The following is a 19,161-nucleotide window of genomic DNA, read 5'->3' as shown; positions in this document are numbered from 1 at the left end:
CCAGTGTCTACCTGTGGTGAACAACTGTACTGTGCATGCTTGGGTTTTGCACCTGGTGCCAGTTTGCCGCGACGTTAATATGCTAATGAGGGATTCATGCTCCACCAATCCCTGAAGGACAATCAGCATAGCCTCAGCCTGCTGTGTATATAAGGCAAGTGCTTTTGCTGCTCGAGGTCCCCGTATCAGTAAAGAGGTGGACCTGAAATAAAGGCTGTTGAGAAGAATTCGACCATGTTGCATCTTCCTTGCCGGCCGAGGTGGGCGCGACACTGAGACAACAGTACCAATCAATTAGGACAACTGGTGAAGCCGAATATGAGACTTGATACCAAAATTCTAAGATTAGAATTACTTAGTAGAAGAAGAGGGGAATGAGAAAGAGTTTTAAATTAGCTCAAAAGTCAGCAACAGGATTTGACTCAGGAAGACAGATGGTTAAAAATGCAGGAGGACTGGTACAGACTCACTGACCCTCCAATGTCACTGGACTTGAGTAAATGAATAATGGTTTCTATTTTGCCCCTGTGATGTTTGTTCAAGCCCCCATTGTGCTCTATGGATAATGTTCCAGCCATTGTGTCCTGAAGATACTATTCCAGGAAACTGGCTGAAGCCTAACCAGATGTGTTTCAGATGCAGATGCCTCGTCAACTCTGACAAACATTTACCCTAAAGGGCAGGAATCAAGATCTGTTCTCAGGAGAATGCTTGACCTTTCCCCTGATTTAAACCCTAGAGTCTTAAGAACAATCCTGTGACTGAGAGTTTCCCCTTGTGACCTTTTTGATACTTCCTTTTGACATCCCTTCATCTCCTGGGGCTTGTGACTTCTTCCTTTAAAAAGCCCTTCTCCCAGCCTCTCAGGGTCGACACCTCTGTCTCCTGAGTGGGATACGTGTCGGCCTGGAGATCTCCGTAATAAACCTCGCCTTTGCATATTACATCAAGATGGTCTCTCGTGTGTCTGGGGTCATCGACTTCCCGAGACTTGAGTAACAGTCTCCCTTCAGGGATCTGTCATTTTCTGTTTTACAGTGAGTTTTTTCTCTGTAATTTTTTTCTAATTTCCAACGAGTTTTAGTTTCTTATTTATTTATTTATTTATTTATTTTTTTTTAAGAAACTTTAAAATGAAAGCTTTATTTTCTGAGCACTCAGGGAGGCAGACTCTGAATAGCATCCTCAACTGAAGATAATTTTTAAAGGATGGGAACACAAAATGGAGGGGGAGCTGGGGGGAGCCGTAGTGCTCTCCAGTTGTATTTTGTCAACATGGGTTAAGCAAGGGAGCACTCGGAGACTGGGCCATATCTGGAGTACCTTGTGTCTTTGCTGTATTTTGGAGCATAGAAGAAAGCATTTAATTGGAACCTGACTATCAGTTATGGAGATTATCCCTACATTAGTCCACGGTCATTATCAGATAAAACATATAGGTACAGTGCTGGAATAGTAGCTGAAAAATTTGCATCTAAATACCCAAGCTGCAGCAGGAGACAGACAGACAGACAGACATACAGAAAGAAAGACAGACAGACACACACACACACACACACACACACACACACACACACACACACACGGTGGGTGTAGGAAACTAGGCTAAGTGTGGACTTTTGAAACCTCAAAAGTGACCCTACCAGTGACATACCTCCTCCAACGAGACCACATCTCTTAACCCTTCCCAAATAATTCCACTTACTAGTATATTTATTTATTTTTACTCACAGGTTCAGCTCTTTATTGAACATGTTAACAAAAGCAGTTTAGTCAAAAAGACCAAAGCCCATGTCATCCTCATATTCCTCAGATTCTTCCTTCTTTGCTTCTACTTTCTTCTCCTCAGCTGGGGCAGCATCGGCTGATGGAGCAGGACCACCAGCAGGTGCAGCTCCTGCTGCTGGAGCTAGCCCACCAGCCCCTACATTGCAAATGAGGCTTCCAATGTTGACATTGGCCAGAGCCTTTGCAAACAAGCCAGGCCAAAAAGGTTCAAAAATGACACCAGCTGCTTTAATGAGGGCAATGATCTTATCCTCCGTGACCGTCACCTCGTTGTCCTACAGGATAAGGGCAGTGTAGATGCAGGCAAGCTCGGAGACAGAAGCCATGTTGTGGACTGCCGGCATGGTGCTAGTCGCCAGATGAAGTGAGGGTCTCACCTCAGTGCAGCCTTAGCTTCCTCGGAAGGACCGAGCACCTTGGCGGCAGCTGAGGAAAGGCTAGTTTCTAACTTATGAGTAATATCTTAAACATGGACTTGTATTTCTCAGATACATGTTATTAACACTTGTTGTCTTACTTAGGTTTATCAGTGCTGCTATAAAACACCGTGATCAAAGCAACTTGGGAAGGAAAGGTTTATTAGGCTCACACTTCTATGCCACTGGTCACTTTCACAGGAAGTCAGGGAATAAGCCTGTAGGAACAGAGTTGATGCAGAGTCTATGGAGGGGTGCTGCTTACTTGCTTGCTTGTTCTGACTTGCTCAGCCAGCTCTATTATAGAACATAGGATCACCAGCCCAGAAATGGCACCACACACAATAATTTTGGTATTTCTCCCTTAATCAATAATTGATAAAAGGCCCTACAGGCTTGTCTACAGATTGATCTTGTGGAGGCATTGTCTCAATTCAGGTTCCCTTCTCTCAGATAATTCCAGCTTGTGTCAACTGATATAAAACTAGTCAGCACAATTATTAAACTGATTATTCAATTTATTGAAGATGACTTAATGGAAGAATATAGTCTCAGGGAAAAAATTGGAACCAATTCTAAATTCCCATTGTGTTTAATACTAAAGTCAGATGGGAATATTAGGACAGCAATAAATCTTTGTATGTCTTTTCTCTTGATAAAGTTACTTGTCCCCAGTCAGGAATATTTACAGGGGGTGGTACAAAAGTTTTATAGGGCTTTATGGGGGTTTTGATGAGAATAGATACATTTGACAAGAATAAAACTAAACCAACCAAAATCCTGGGATTGCTAAATATCCATGATAATAAATTTTGAATTCAAAATTAAACCCATCCATCAATAATAATCTCTGGCTCTTCAAAATTATACTAAATAAAGTGTTCTTTGTATCAGCAATGAAAGAACATAATGAGAAAAAAAATGAAGACACACTATCAGCAGTTCACTGTGAAAAAAAATTCGTGATTTCCCCTTGCTCCTGTTTGAGCATCACTTCTCTCTCCTTAGATTGCAGATTCACTCCTGGGGTCCTCCCTGTTTGTTTTCTCCACTGGTCTCTCAGAGTTTTCTCTGTGGAATTTCAGAGAGAAATGATGGTCTCCTGTTTCCATTCTTTCTGCTGGTTCTCAGGGCTTCAGTCTTTTTCCCCCACCCAATACCAGATCATGGTCCCCTCTCCCCAAATCCTCATCTCCTTTCCCTTCCCTTGTCCCTCCCTCCCTCCCACATTGTGGTTGTTCTCTTCTCCCTCCCAAGTGGAACTGAGACATCCTCACTTGAGACTTTCAGCTTGTTGTACAGTTCTGTGGACTGTATCCTGGGTATTCTGTAACCAACACTTTTAACACTATTATGGTCTTGCACACTTAGTGTAGGTAGCATTATGATATGACCCCCAGGACTGGATGAGCAGCATTCATCTCTCTCCTGTCTAACTGTGAATGCAATATGCTTAGCTTCCTCCATGCCTCCTCCACCATAGTACTCTGTACTATTAAACTGTGAGAGAAAAATACTCCTTCTTTCTTACATTAATTTTGGGAGGTATATCATCACAACAAGAAAAAAATGATAAAGAAAACTTTTACAGATTTGGGATATTATTGCTGTAATAATCTCACTGTGGCTCATAATTTTTGGGATATCGCTCATAGTTTATGAGTGGAATGTGAGAGAATTTGGAGTTAAAACCCTAAAATTAGGTAAGCAGACCTGATTGAGCCCCATTTTTTGTGTTAGGATGAAAAAAGAAATAGACAATAAATGTTCATCTTGCCATTTTCAAAGGAGAACAAGTACTGTTAAAAACTGGACTAAGTATCTTTTTGTTTTATTCTAATAAAGAATATAAAAATCTCCCTTAATAATACTAGGTAGTGGTTTTCAACCTGTAGGTCAGAGAACATTCAGCTTTCATCAGCTGTGAATTCTTTGTTTAGCTCTGAGCTCCATTTTTAAATAGAGTTATTTGTCTCCCTGAGGTCTAACTTCTTGAATACTTTGTATATTTTTGATATAAGCCTTCTATCTGTTGTAGGATTGGTAAAGATCTTTTCCCAATCTGTTGGTTGTGGTTTTATCTTAACCACAGTGTCCTTTGCCTTACAGAAGCTTTGCAGTTTTATGAGATCCCATTTGTCTATTCTTGATCTTAGAGCATAAGCCATTGGTGTTTTGTTCAGGAAATATTCTCCAGTGCCTATGTGTTCGAGATGCATCCCCACATTTTTTTCTATTAGTTTGAGTGTATCTAGTTTGATCTGGAGGACTTTGGTCCACTTGGACTTAAGTTTTGTACAGTGTGATAAGCATGGATCGATCTGCATTCTCCTACATGTTGATCTCCAGTTGAGCCAGCACCATTTGCTGAAAATGCAAGGATGACTCAGATCCATGTGGCTTTAAATAGTTACAGCTAGCTATGAATATCTTTCAAGGGATGGATAATTACAGGACAATTTGTCTTATCAAAGTAAGCAGTTTATAGAAATATCAATTGGCTCTGAGTTTATTGGGTAGGCCTTTAGTGTTTTGTGGGGTAAGAATTTACTGTTCTAAATCTGATTGATAAACAACAAACCTCTAGAATTTTGATTTTGACCGGTTATAAGGATTTGTGACAGCTAACCACAAGATGGGTGGGCATCGCATGAGGCTGACATGGCAGAATCCTGCCATGGGAATTTAGCAGGATGGGTGGTTGATGCTGGGGCTAACTATAGAAGTGGCAAGAATGCAGATGGAGGCAGAGTGTAGTCAGCACTAGCGTGGGTTGGAAAATTCGTTTTTGGTATTTCCAGCTACAAACATATTTCTGGTTATAGTAAAAAAGACACAATACAGGTTTTATTAGTACATGAACTGTCTTACAGGTGTTTAGAAACCTAGTGATATGTTTGGAGCCATCTGAATCAGCAATGTAGGGTGACGATTCAGAATGGGTAACTGGTAATCCTATCAGGAAGCGGCATCCACAACATTTCAATTATATCTGCAGCATGCTACAGAAAAGGAAGGGCAGTCATCACCTACAGAAAGCATTATTTCACAATGGTTTGTGATGGCCATTTTGGGATGATTATGCAACACCAATTTTGGAAAAAGTATAAGGTGGTATTGTGTTTAAACCCCATGGGATATTGAACAGCTAGCTATAGCTACTTCTAGATGTCACCTGCATGAATTTTGTAAAATTTCAATATCTATGTGAAGATTTTAACAACTCTATTTATATACTTCCAATATAAAAATGAGGTTGGAAGTTAAACGACAATGTAGTAAACAGAAAAATGCACAGAGTTGTTTTACATTAGGTCTTTGAGAAGTTTGTACTGCATTTTCAAAAAAATTATTCAACTGCAGCTGAGGCAAGTGGATACTAAGAACCTGAGTAGGTTTATGATAGTATTGTGCTTGGGAGATCATTTACAATTGCTCTAACACAGTATAGAACTTAGGTAAAACAAAGCCATTATGAGAGTCAAAGATCATTAATAAATTACAAAGGCACGTAAAGGAACTAATTAAAATGATAGATATCTATGCTGTCAACATCTGAGCATCTGATTATAAAAGCAATCTGACAGATTTTAAATATCCCAATGAAAATATTTAATAGATTTTCATATTCAGGCTTCAATCCTGCTGAAATCCAATTTAAAAGCCATAAGTGTGAAAACTACATACCAAAAAAATATCTAAGAGAAATGTATGAAAAAAAATCCTGAAAATTATCCAGATAAATATACACAAAGTACTCTCTAGCAATACAATTCATTAATTATTTACCCTGGTAATCACCAGCTGTGAAGAAACCTGCATTTCATCTTTAATCTGAAACAGCATGAATGGTCCTGGAAAGTATTAAACGGAATGAAAGAAGTCTGGTACATCGTATGGAGAGTCAAAAGAAGTCTCCAGTTAAAAGACACATCAAATGACTCCATATTCCTTTTACAAATCTAAACTTAATTATAAATCAATGGCAAAATAGAAAAAATCATAAATGTCTACAAATTACACTTTAAAGATAGATTAAAGAAGAAAAACAACTTATAAAGTACATCCAGTCAAAGAAATATAGTATGACACTTATTGTAGTCAGTAAGTTCATCACTAAAAACCATTAATAATAATAAACAACTGCCATTAAATAATAATGATAGAGAAGAAACATAGACAACAAATTTTATAAAAATTGTAATAAAATAGACCAATATAAAATAATGAAAATTAAATTATATAAATAGAATAATTAAAATATATTAAGATGATGTTATACTAACTAATGACTACTGAGAGCAGGAGCACTAGTTGCTTCCAAGATGAACCTCACTGAGACCATATAAACACAAAGGACAAAATGTATAGATTCTTCAGGTTGTGCTTGTATACTTGTGCACAGACACACACACACACACACACACACACGCACGCACTCACGCACACACATGCACATGTGCATGCATTTTTGTGTATGTGTATGTGTGTGTTTGTGTGTGTGATAATAAAGAAAATAGGGCATCAATTTTGAGAATAGAGGGAAATACTAGTGTATGGAATGAGGGGACATAGAAATGCCTACATTGACAAAAGTGAAATAGGGGATTATGTAATAATATTGTAAGTTAAATTTATTGAAAGAATAATCAAAATGGTAGCACAGAAATAAAAAGAACCAAGATTAATAAATGTATTCCAACAATAATTAATTTAATTAATTAATTTCTAGAATTATGCAACTTATACAGACTATTTTTCCAACACTAGGAAAATATATTAGTTTCAGATAACATAGACAACAAATAAAAACAGTGACTAAGAATTTTTTGCCCTATAAATTTTAAAGATTTAAATATTTTATTTCTATAATGATTATGTCAACAAGATCAAAGTCCCAAACAGGAAAATTCCACCTAAATAAAGTGAATGCAAATGAATAACTGAGATCAAATTGAACATATTAAACAAGTATTTGCAGATCTTATATTTAGTGCATTAAATATGTCAAACTTCTTCATCAAATACTATTTAACCTTTCATTGGAGAAAATTTCAACAAAAGCAGTCAATAATCTTGATATACTAATAGAAGTGAAGATAAAAATCACACATCAATTTCAACAAATGCAGAAAATTATTGTGTAATATTCCATAATGTTCATTTATAAAGCTTTTAATCTTTTATAAAAGGGATTATTTGTACTGACAAAGTAAAATCTTCTGCCTAAAGTTTGATACAAGTCAAAGATGACATTCTTGTCTTTACAACCTCCACTGAACATATTGGGAACTTTTTCCATGGCATGCATACAAAAAAGAAAATAAAATTAAGGTACCTACAGGACCCCATTGGGATTCTGTGTGGTTTGTTGCTGTGGGTTTTTTTGGTTAATTTTTGGTTTTAGATTACATTATAATTACTCCACCCAAACTCTCCCTTAAATACCATCCTATTCTTTTTTATGCACATAGCCCCTATTTTCAAGTGGTTATTGCATGCATAAATTATCTGTATACCCATTTGTGTTCTTATCATTGTGTACAGTCTGTATATTTTTGTTTATAGTTGTTCAGGAATAGCCATTTGGCTTTAGAAAACCAATGTAATCCTTTTACTAAATCTCTTCAAAAACCAGTTAGCATTAATCAAGTTCAAATATTACAGTTTTTTATTGTTGAAATTAAGTATCCATGTATTAAAAACGAGCTGGCACTATTTTAATTGCTATAAAAATGCATAATGAAATTTTTTATATTCTGATGGTCAGAATGTTGGATATTCCTTCAATGATGGATATTGAGAGTTGCATACTTTTATGACTGGTACCAATAGAGATTGATTGAACATTTCTTACGTAAACTATCACAAACTTGAAAAATTATACAAATACATGCATCAACATCATGTGTAGTAGCAAATGATGGAGGGAACACTGATTGTAAAAGACAAGGATTTACTTGTATTGAAACAAGTAAAGTTCTTTATAAGCCTAGAGGAAGGAATGAATTCTCTGAGGAGAATAAATTATACTAACACTTTTTTTTGCCTTTCCACTTAGATTTACAACACACAAGATCTTAATCAATCAGATAGCATTTTTAAATTAATTGATCAATGCTGGTGTTATAAGTTTGAGTTTTCAATAATATTTGGTACTTTTATTGATACTAATAAATATAACATTGATGTAAATCCTCATATATGGATTAATTGCATGTCATAATAGGAATTACTTGAATGAACTGACTACAATATGACTTGAATCATTCAAGAGTGATGTTGACATTTGAAGAAAATATGCTTAGACATACTGAAAATCATTTTGTAATTCTTAGACACCCTTGCATGCTCAGTTCTAAATCTGTTTTCAGATAAACCAAAATGGCTGTATACAAATCTGACAATGATTTATGTGTTGCTATGAAGAAATCTTTAGAATTGGGGGCAGAACTTTTTTTGTGTAACCAGTGCATTATCATTTCACAGCTCTTCCTCAAAATCATTCTAAACATAAGTTGTATGCCATCTTTCGTAACACTTCTTATAATCAAATACAGACACATTTAAAACAAGATATCTTTCCATTTATAAATGCAATTTTTAAACTTATGGTAAAAGTCATTCTTAAAGGTGCTTATTTCATGTTTATGAATATAAAGTTAAAGTTTATACGTGTTTTTTATCAATTTATTTATATTTTATTACTTTTATTTTGAAATATTTAAAACCACATTATTGATTTTCTGCTGAAACCATGTATAGTTAAAATGGAATATTAAAAGGTGAGTTTAAAAAGAATGATCATTCTCTTTATCAGTATTTACAAGAGTCGTTTTGTATACTTAAGCATCATTTCTCTCTTTAAAAAGAAACTGTATTATTTCCACATATTAAATATATATTTTTAGTAAAATAAAATAAAAAACACTAAAGATAGTCTTCATAATTGAGCCACCAGCCAAAAAATTCTCTACAGTCAATGGAAAATTGATTAGAGAGCCAGCTCAGTGGTTAAGGACATTTACTGGTCATACAGAGGAACTAGGTTCAGATTCCAGCATGCACCATGCACATAGTGAACTAACGTCAGTGTATAAAAGTGGTATGCACAATCCATGCCAGGAAAACATCCATACATCCATACATATGTGTTAGGAATATATATACATACATACAGACATACCTATATATACATATATACATACATATATATGTATTTGTGTATATATGTGTGTGTCTCAGTGTAATATCTATTATTAAAAATAGGATTATGAAAATGAATAACATCAAGGAGAGGATATGGGACAGTTTGGAGCTAGGAAAAGAATCTAAAAATAACATAATTTTATTATAATTTCTAAAACTAAAACATGTAAATCTTTTAAAATGTTATGAAAGCACATTTATTTAATTTTTATAATGCAAAATGTATCCACTCTTGATGTGCAATATATAAATGTATTAATATTATACAATATGATATATATTTAAAATATAAAAATGAACTTGTTTATATAACATTGTACAATTTTGTAACTATGGCATATAGGAAAGATATTTGAAAGTATGAAGTGTTAGTCAAGTGGCACAGAAACAAAATGAACAGCTTTTATAATTTTATAACTTATAATTTATGTATGACCCTGTATTGTACCATACTCCATGATATTGCTGTTACCCTTGAAAGGGAACTTCAATAAAATAGCAAGATTTTTCTGTGATTGCTTTTCTCTTAATGTAATAGATTTTGTCTTCACAAATTCTCTTAAGAAAATTACTGGTTGTATTTCATGTGAAATATAGGACATGCATTTTTTCCTAAATATTCCATACTTGTAGATGGAATTCCTTTTTCATTTTCTTCTTAAACCTTTCACACTGAAGAAAGATTGGCTGGAGAATTCCCCTATTAATAAGAGGGGAAGGCCAAGGCAACAACCATAGTCTCAGTACACTTACCCAGGCATTGCTCTTCACTCAAAAGTGAGAACGAAGTGTTGTTAAATTTAAAATATGCAAAATTTTAGATACTTTGGTCAAATATTCCTGTCTGTAATGGTGTGTACAAGTCTTCATTTTAGCAAAATACCAGTCATGCCTTTTAAAATGCCATTAGTCGTTTTGTCTTTTATCTATGTCATTCATATCCTCCTGAGTACAAAGACGCTTAGAACACAGCTCTTAATTGGGACAAAATACCCAGATGTAATTTAGAATGGTAATGGTTTCCATAGAATGAGTAGGAATAGACCCAGTTAAAAGCCATCATTAGACACAGGTTGAAAGACCAGACAGTGTGTCACCTGAGTCACCTGATAGTGTGGACATGATAATTTAGATAATGAAACACTGCAGGAAATATACAGATAATCTCCATCATCTGAAGTAATGTGGAGTTCAGGACAAAATTGTCTGTAGTTTTCACAAGCTAAATGAACCAGATATTCAATCTCTCATTCTCTCTTCTCTTCAAGATCATATAGCAATCTATGAGAGATCCAAAAAGAGTACAACAGTAACCATCCTCTTCAAAAAGTAAAATTTGATTCCAAAGGATCGAAACAAAATTGTAATACTTTGAGTATCCATTAACTATCACAGCATAGAGGCAAAAGCAAAGTGCTCTCTTCAATATCTACATTCAAATCCGACTGTCAACTTCAGTTTCATGAAGTATTAAAAACCTATGTATGTCTTTCAATTACTTTTCTTTGTTTTTGCAGATTTATAAAAATTTCATCAAAATATAAATTAGAAATCACACTCTAATATTTTTAAAAATACAAAATATTTAACAGCACGTTCCTCCATATTTTAATGGACATAGGTGGATCCTTCACAAGTTGGTTTTTGTGTACTCAAACAAGGAAAACTGATGATGGACTTAGTTGTTGACTGAATCTCTTCGATAGTCCAGTGAATAGTCTTTATGGAAGACTGGAGGACAAATACTGATGTAAGAAAGGAATGATTGCAGAGTTCTAACAAATTCATGTCTAAGAGCTGTGAAAGGAATGAAGAAGGTTTTCCATCATAATTTTGTAGTGGATAAATCCATCCCGATATGAAGCACAGCACATATGAAGCAATGCAAAAGAAGGAGGTCCATCTATCATTTTCTAGACCCTGATAAGAGTTTTTTCTCAGAATTCTGAGAATTGTGTACACAATGACATTTTTTATCTATGCCTAAATCTTCACTTACTAATCAAAAAGTTTGGGTTATAAACATCAGGCCATTGTTGAACCCTATTGTAGGGAGAAGCGAAGTAAAGGGTTCCTGAAGAAGTTTTTAGGCTACTATTTGAGGATTTCATTTGTAATTATTTCTACACATCTGGAAAATATTTATAAAGACTATCAAATATTCACATACTTCCTTGCAGACTACACCTCAGTAAGGATATTCTTCCCAAGTTCTCTGGGTATTGAGTTCTCTTCCATATCTCTACACAGGTAAGGGCTCTCTGTTTTGGATGAACTTGAGTATAAACCTGGCATTTGGCTGAGACATTGCATGCCAACTTCTCCAGTCTATGTATGTCTGACTCTACCTTGGTCTGAGCAAATCAGAAAGTTTTGTGGATCCTGGATAAGTAATAGATCAGTGAGAATTTATCTGCATAGATGGCAGAACAGGCAACGTTATAATCTTTTCCACCCCTAGGAGACAGGTTTGAGGTTGTTCACTCTTTGAAGCCCCTTGATCACAGCATTCTTCCCCACTGTCTGTGAAAGTTCAAATACCTTGAGGTCTTTTTCTTGGTATTTCATTGCAGCCTCCAGAAATTTGTTGGGGAATCCACCAGAGAGAAGAAACTGTACACAGATTTAAGTCAAGAGAAATTATTTATTAGTTATTTAGGGACTATGCTGGGTATTTTGAACCCTAGTGTAGGTCTTATTTATTTTGAGGGTGACCTTTTAAGCACAAATACCATATTTTAGATGGGCATACTTTTAGTTAAAATGAAAGGTTAGCCAGATGCAAAACTACAGAATCAAAAAAAATTGTACATTTATATACTTTCCTTGAATAAGAACTTTGATAGATTAGATATTTGTTTCTATATTTGCAAGTAGTTGTGCTGCATGCTGAGTTTGATGGCCTTATTGTTGCTTCCATGTAGCGGCAGGTGTGCTACAACACAACAGTCATCTAAATACAAAATACCTTCAACCCACCTATAAAAACCCCCAAATCTCAATAACTTCAAATGTTTCAAATCCCAGAAAGTCTCTAATAGTGAATACCTGTAAATTAAAAAAAAGATATTATCAATAAAAGACTATCAATCAGAATAACCATTCCCATTCTAAAACTGGGAAAGAAGATAAACAATGATAGACTGAACAAAAAAGTACAAAAACAAAAACAAGAACAAAAAAGACCTCAAAACCCAAACAGGGTAAACACCAAATCAATCAGCTCAATGTGTAGATCTGGAGCACTTCTTTAGCATCCTTAGAACTCCATGAGGTTTGGAGGTTCCAAAACTCCACGTTTGGTACTTTTGGCAAATATGGTCTCTCTAAGAGTAGCTTCACACTGGCTCCTAAAGGATTCTTAGGTAAACATCTCAGTGTGTTGGCATGTCCACTGTCCTAGAATCTCCACTGTAACTTGGCCTTTATCTTCATGGCTTTGAACAATGACCTCCCAGGGTTATGGTAAAGTAACACAACCCTGACACTCATGCCTAACCTCATTGATGTTCTTGAACTTGCTATACAGTTCCTCGGTCCAAAACACTGATATTTTGCATGCTTGTAAATTAAGTGTTCAATTATTCCAGAAACTTGAGATATAATCTGACCTTACCTGCCACTGATAATGTGTCTTCTGAATGTGTTAAAATGGAAACTGGGTAAATGGCACCTGGAAAAATACTAAGTGGCTGTTTTGAGGAGGGAATCTCTTAGCTGCTTTCTCAGTCACATCACTCACAGTTTTAAATAAATCTGAGTGCTTATAAAATACAACTGTTGATAAATAGGAATTGGTTTTCTAGGTACTTTTTCTATTGTATTAAAGACATGAAGTTTCTTATTAGTTTCACTTATTTTTTAAAAGAACTACAGATGCTTTCTCTTCACTTCTCTTCATCTACATTATTCATGTTCTCTTTTTACAGAAGCTACACATTCTTTTTTAATTTGCATTTCCATTATAAACTTCAGTTGATAGGGTTATAAATAACAATGTCCAGCCTTAATTTTAAATTGTACTGATTTTTTCTCCATTGCACAACTTAGCCCATGTCTCTGAATTCAGTCTCACACAAGTGTTCAGTTCACATGGGCACAGCCAGATTCTACCTCTGTACACAAGATTGTGCTGCTAAAGCAGTCCCACCAATGTCTGTGTATCATTACTCCACATATCAGATATGGAGCTGCAGCAGCATTGGATGTTTCTTTGACATTATAGTTTTGTTTCAAATTAGCTCTGTGTGTGTGTGTGTGTGTGTGTGTGTGTGTGTGTGTATGCGCGCACGTGCGCATGCATGTGTCTTATGTACTACCATCATTTGCAGTGGAAACACACTGTGCTGTTGTTTACTTATTATTTGTAATTTATCTTTTGATTTTATAAAGGTTCACAGTTAAAGGGTCAACTAAAGTTTCAAAAGAAATTTGAAGAAAGACTACTGAAAACTAACAGTACTGTTAAAATTTTATCAACCTTAAAAGAAAAAGTGAAATTTGCATTGAGTAATGAATATGAAAGTTTAGACACCAGGAGTGGTATGATATTGTATAAACATTACACCTATGAATATCAAGTAGGGAAAGGATGAAACTATCAGAGGTTAACAGTAATTTCAAACTGCATGTGATATAGAATGACATTAGAAATAAACTTCTTGACATATTCATGATGGTCTTTCAATATGACCAAATGAACCAGGAAGTGCATTTTGAGTGAAAGATGTTATAATTATCTTGAATGTGACTTTTAATCGAATAAAGAAGAAAGGGTGTGAAGAGCATCAGCACTGTCTTGGCATGTGTCTTCTGTGCTTTGCAATTTCAGGTTGAATGTGACCCTTACAACTGATAATGTCTTTTCTGCCAAAATATATTCCTATGTTCAAAACATAAGCCAAATAATATGTATTTAGTTTAATATGATCCTGGGGAAAGTGTGTCCAATTTCTTCATGAAGTTTTCTATGTGTTTTCCTGGTAATGATCAGTCCTTCCTACAGAAAGTGCCAATTATTGTAACACTAATTGTCTTAAGAGAAAAGTAAATAACAAGAAAGGCTATTAAAAAAGATTTTCCTTTGGGGACTATTAAGCTTGTAGCCAAAGGCGTTAAAAAGATCTGTTAGAAAACTTTGGATTACACAGTGTTTCAAAGGAAATTTAAACACAATTTAAAACATGATGAATGATTTTCTTATTTATTTTTTATTTATTCTATATTAAGAAATGGTTAAACTTTAGCAAGTATTTTGAATCTTAAAAGGCCGAAATTGTAACTACCTGTCATGATTACAAAGTTTTCCAACTTTGATATCCAAAGTTTTATATGATCATTCAATAATCTTAAATGTTAATGAGTACGAAATTTTTCCTCCTCAACTGGATCTGTTGGAAGTCCTTTCTACACATGTCTGATGACTGATCCATGTTTCAGGTATTTGAACAATCTGAATTAATTTCAACTACATATTTCAAATTTCTGTTACTAAAATACTATAATATTCTGCTCAAAAACAATGATTTTCTTCATCTTTGTTAACTTGGGTGATTCTTATTTACGTTTCGATTGTTATTCCCTTTCCCGGTTTCCAGGCCATGTTCCATATACATACATGTATTTATACATATACAATACATATGTAACATTGTATCCAGTTTTAATAAAGAATGAATCAATGCCTAAATGTAGTAACCAGTAATGCACTTACAGATATAGATTGAATGTATACAGGATGTCAAAATATGTTGGATCTTACTACAACATGATCATAACATAATATATTCAAGAGAAATATGAAGGCACTATTAGAGGAAGTATTTTGATGTGATGGTCTCTCAAGATTCCTTCACAGAAAAAACATACAGAAATACTTACATATTCATACTACAAATGTATGTATGTGTGTGACTCAAAAATTTTCCTAATTTAGGTCTTTTCTTTCCTGCAGACAAATTATTTATTTTAATTTCATGTGTATTTGTATTTTTATGCATTTATATATGTGTACACTATAAATGCCTTATACCAATAAAATCCAGAAATAGGTGGAACTGGAGTCACAGACAATTGTGAGCTACTATGTAGCTTTTGAAAAATAAACTCACATTTTTTCCAAGAGCAACAAGTGTTTTCATCTCCTGAGCCAAGGCGACAGCCACTCACATTTTTTTCTTTCTTTTTTTTTTCTGTTTTGCTTTTAAAAAGCATTTTTGAGTATATGGTTTAATTAAAATACACCATTTCCTTATATTACTCTAACCTCCACCCCATACACCTTCCCCCTCTCTTTCAGATACAGACAGTACTTCTTTTCTCTTGTTGTTTTGGTTTAATAGGATATTAACATGCATATGTGTGTGCATATGTGTACATGTATACACATGTAGAGAGTCTATCTTATAGGGATCATCTGGCAACAAAATAAAAGCTGAATTCTAGTGGGCTGAGATAGAAAATAGGAGGTGGGGTACTGGCAGAAAGACAGAGGATTCTGAGAATTGTTGAGAGGATAAAAGGAGATGCAAGCTGATTTGAGATATATTCAAACGAAATGCTGGAGATCCTGAGGGACAATCCAAAGAAGAAGGCTGGAACTGAGGAAGAGGTGACTAAGTGGTAGACACAGAGTATTTTGAATGGGTCCTAAAATATGATGAGTTAGCCAAGGAATGAGCCAAAGTTTATGATCTAGGCTTTTAGTAATAAATAATTGACTCAGAGTTTTTATCCTGGAAGCAGGAGCTAGAAGAAGCAGATTTATAATTTTACACACACACAAACACACACACACACACACACACACACACACACACACACACACAAATGCTCTTCACTGGGGGAGTCCATCTCTCCATTTCCAAGGAGGTTCCAACTCTCATCCATTAGCAAACACATTGGTATCTTCAAAAATTTAGGATTTTATAAATTTAAGATGATATAAATGTAAGACAACAAATATATGCTTACTTTATCTTGTTTATATCCATGATGACAGAGATATTTATTTGTGTATGTTAAAATACATAATATAAATATGGCAGAGAGTTTACAATTACATCGCTTGCCTATTTTACCTATAAACTTACTGTGATGAATAGTATTTTCTTAAGCAAGGGAATTTAAATTGTTTTCTTATGAAAATCTTATGGCACAGAAGACTGGTTTTAGAGAGTTGCTGCAAATTAGAAGTGTTTAACTATCAAAGAAAGCAAATAAAAAACAATTCTAAGTGTCAGGAAAGGAATTTGATAAACATAAACTTTTAAAATGTATTTGAAGGAAGGAGAAATGAGTCATAGATTACTACGTTCCTGGTAAAACTGTGACTTTTTTTGACTGTTATCTCTGTTCTGAACATACTGAATCTTATCAGTAAGATTAAAATTGATAAGGGTGAATAGAGATATATCTAAGGAAATTGTTTCTGTGAAGTAGAATGATCATTTGAACCACAAGGTGTTTAATCTTTTAGATATTAAGGTAGAAAGAGACAAATTGGTACCTAGGAAATGATCGTTCCTGTTTAGGGGCACAGGCTCATTACTGAAGAATATCTGTGAAAGAAGATTTTGTCCAAGCAAGATTTAGCCAACAAAAAGAAAGAATCCAGGTTCTGCTCAAAGGGTCCAGAAAAGATGAACAGATGTGACAGTTGGCAATATTTTGAAAATATTACAGGTACAAGAAGATGGTTATTAACGTAAGGAAAATACTTGTTAAAAGATAAGTCTAGCCATATGAAACAAAACAGTGATCTGAACCAAGATTAAGACAAAGGAAAGAAAGTAGTTTAAGGAGAGACTTGAAGGTTTTTTCTGCTATTTTTTCCCTACAGAATAACTGCAATTTCAAGGAAAAAGTAAATTCTATTAAGAAGGGATGATATACAACTAATAATTTTTCTAAACATTTATAACAAAACATGGTACAATAATTACAAATGGTAAATTATTACAACTTATTTATCCAGTAAAAGTAGAACTTTACAGAACGATAAAACGAGGGCTATAACAATGTGGTAGTATCTATGTAGTGTCCTGGCTCCATTTCCACTGAGCATTTCTGTATATCAGTGTGTTGATTTTTGCTTCCTTCTCATACCTGACAGGCAGTGGAAGATCCTAGCATGTCCAATGTCTCTAGAATTACAGGGTTCATCCTTATGGGATTCTCGGATGTTCCTGAGCTACAGACTGTATGTGGGCTGTTCTTCCTGGTAATGTACTTAGCAGTCATAATGAGTAACTTCCTCATCATCACTCTCATCACTGTGGATCTGAAACTCCAAACGCCTATGTACTTTTTCCTAAAGAATTTGTCCCTGTTGGATGTCCTTTTTATTTCTGTTCCAATCCCAAATTTCTTTATCAATAGCATAACTCACAATAATTCAATTTCTATTCTGGGTTGTGCCCTGCAAGTGATTTTAATGACATCTTTTGCATCTGGGGACTTATTTGTCCTAACAGCAATGTCATATGACCGCTATATTGCCATCTGTTCTCCTCTACATTATGAAGCCATCATGAGTCGCAGTAACTGTGTGCTGATGGTAGGTGTTTCCTGGGCTACTGGGGTACTCTTTGGAACTTTATACACAGCTGGCACATTTTCCATGCCCTTCTGTGGCTCCTGCGTGATCTCACAGTTTTTCTGTGATGTTCCCTCATTGTTAAGGATTTCCTGCTCTGACACACTTGTAATCATTTACACAAGTCTTGGAATTGGTGTCTGTCTGGGCATATCTTGTTTCATCTGTGTTGTGATCTCTTACTTTTACATTTTCTCCACTGTGCTGAAGATTCGTACCACTAAGGGTCAGTCCAAAGCATTTGCCACCTGCCTTCCCCACCTCACCGTTTTCAGTTTTTTCATTGCTACTGCTTGCTTTGTCTATCTGAAGCCACCGTCAAATATAGCATCAATTTCAGATAGAGTGTTTTCTGTGCTGTACATTGTGTTGCCTCCAGCACTTAATCCTGTGATTTATAGCCTGAGAAATACTGATATCAAGTGTAGTTTGAGGAGTTTGCAACAAAATCTCTGCCCAAGGAGGTTACTTCACTTAACAGTTCAAAGTATCTGTCCACAGTATAGTGGCTCACATTTCACAAGCATTTATAATTATTGACTCTCAAAAAATATAAACACTCATATTTGCCCTGAGGAAAAAAACACACAGAGGAAGGCTAATAGATCAAAGAATCATAAAATTATATCAGATTAATCTATAAAATTACAATACCAGTTCCTTCTCTTATATGATATAACCGTTCTCATTTGTGAAATATATCTTTCTAAAGAATTGCTAATTTTTGCGTCCTGGTGAAAATGAATGAATAACTCATCATTTGATAACCCATCTACTTCCTTTAAAAACAATACAAAACAACAATAAGAACAACATGTTTGAGATGGAGGAAGCATGTGAACTGTCAAATTTAATTCACATGCAATTTCTGTACTAATTTTTATAATAATTAGAAATAATAGGCACGAAGCAAGGCATTAGGCATATATTGAAGTAGGCTCATTCTTTAAGGAAATATCAAATTCTGGAGGAAAAGACAATCATAGAACAAGATCATTGTTTCTAAAAGACAAATATTGACAACGCAGGTTCAGCCTATTATCTAAGAGACACTGGAGAGTTGGACATTTGTGAGTATGTTTTTCTGCACTTTCTCTTGATTAGAAATATTATTTATACATGAGACTAAAACTGATTACAAGTATAAGTAAT

The 19,161-nt window shown here is 34.8% G+C and overlaps 1 protein-coding gene and 1 pseudogene across 1 annotated transcript; one reads left to right on the top strand and one right to left on the bottom strand.

The window, feature by feature from the left end:
• Window positions 1–1,733: 1,733 nt before the first annotated feature.
• Window positions 1,734–2,226, bottom strand: LOC103691193 (60S acidic ribosomal protein P1-like; annotated as a pseudogene).
• A 15,318-nt stretch (window positions 2,227–17,544) lies between these two features.
• Window positions 17,545–18,487, top strand: Or14a257 (olfactory receptor family 14 subfamily A member 257). The gene is given in 2 exon segments (NM_001000936.1): window positions 17,545–18,475; window positions 18,477–18,487. Coding segments are annotated over 2 exon segments (942 nt in total).
• Window positions 18,488–19,161: the final 674 nt, after the last annotated feature.

Source organism: Rattus norvegicus, chromosome 1 (assembly GCF_021556685.1).
Source record: "Rattus norvegicus strain SHRSP/BbbUtx chromosome 1, alternate assembly SHRSP_T2T, whole genome shotgun sequence".
Taxonomy (NCBI): domain Eukaryota; kingdom Metazoa; phylum Chordata; class Mammalia; order Rodentia; family Muridae; genus Rattus; species Rattus norvegicus.
Note: the sequence above shows the minus strand (reverse complement) of the source record. Positions and strands in the feature narration are given on the sequence as shown.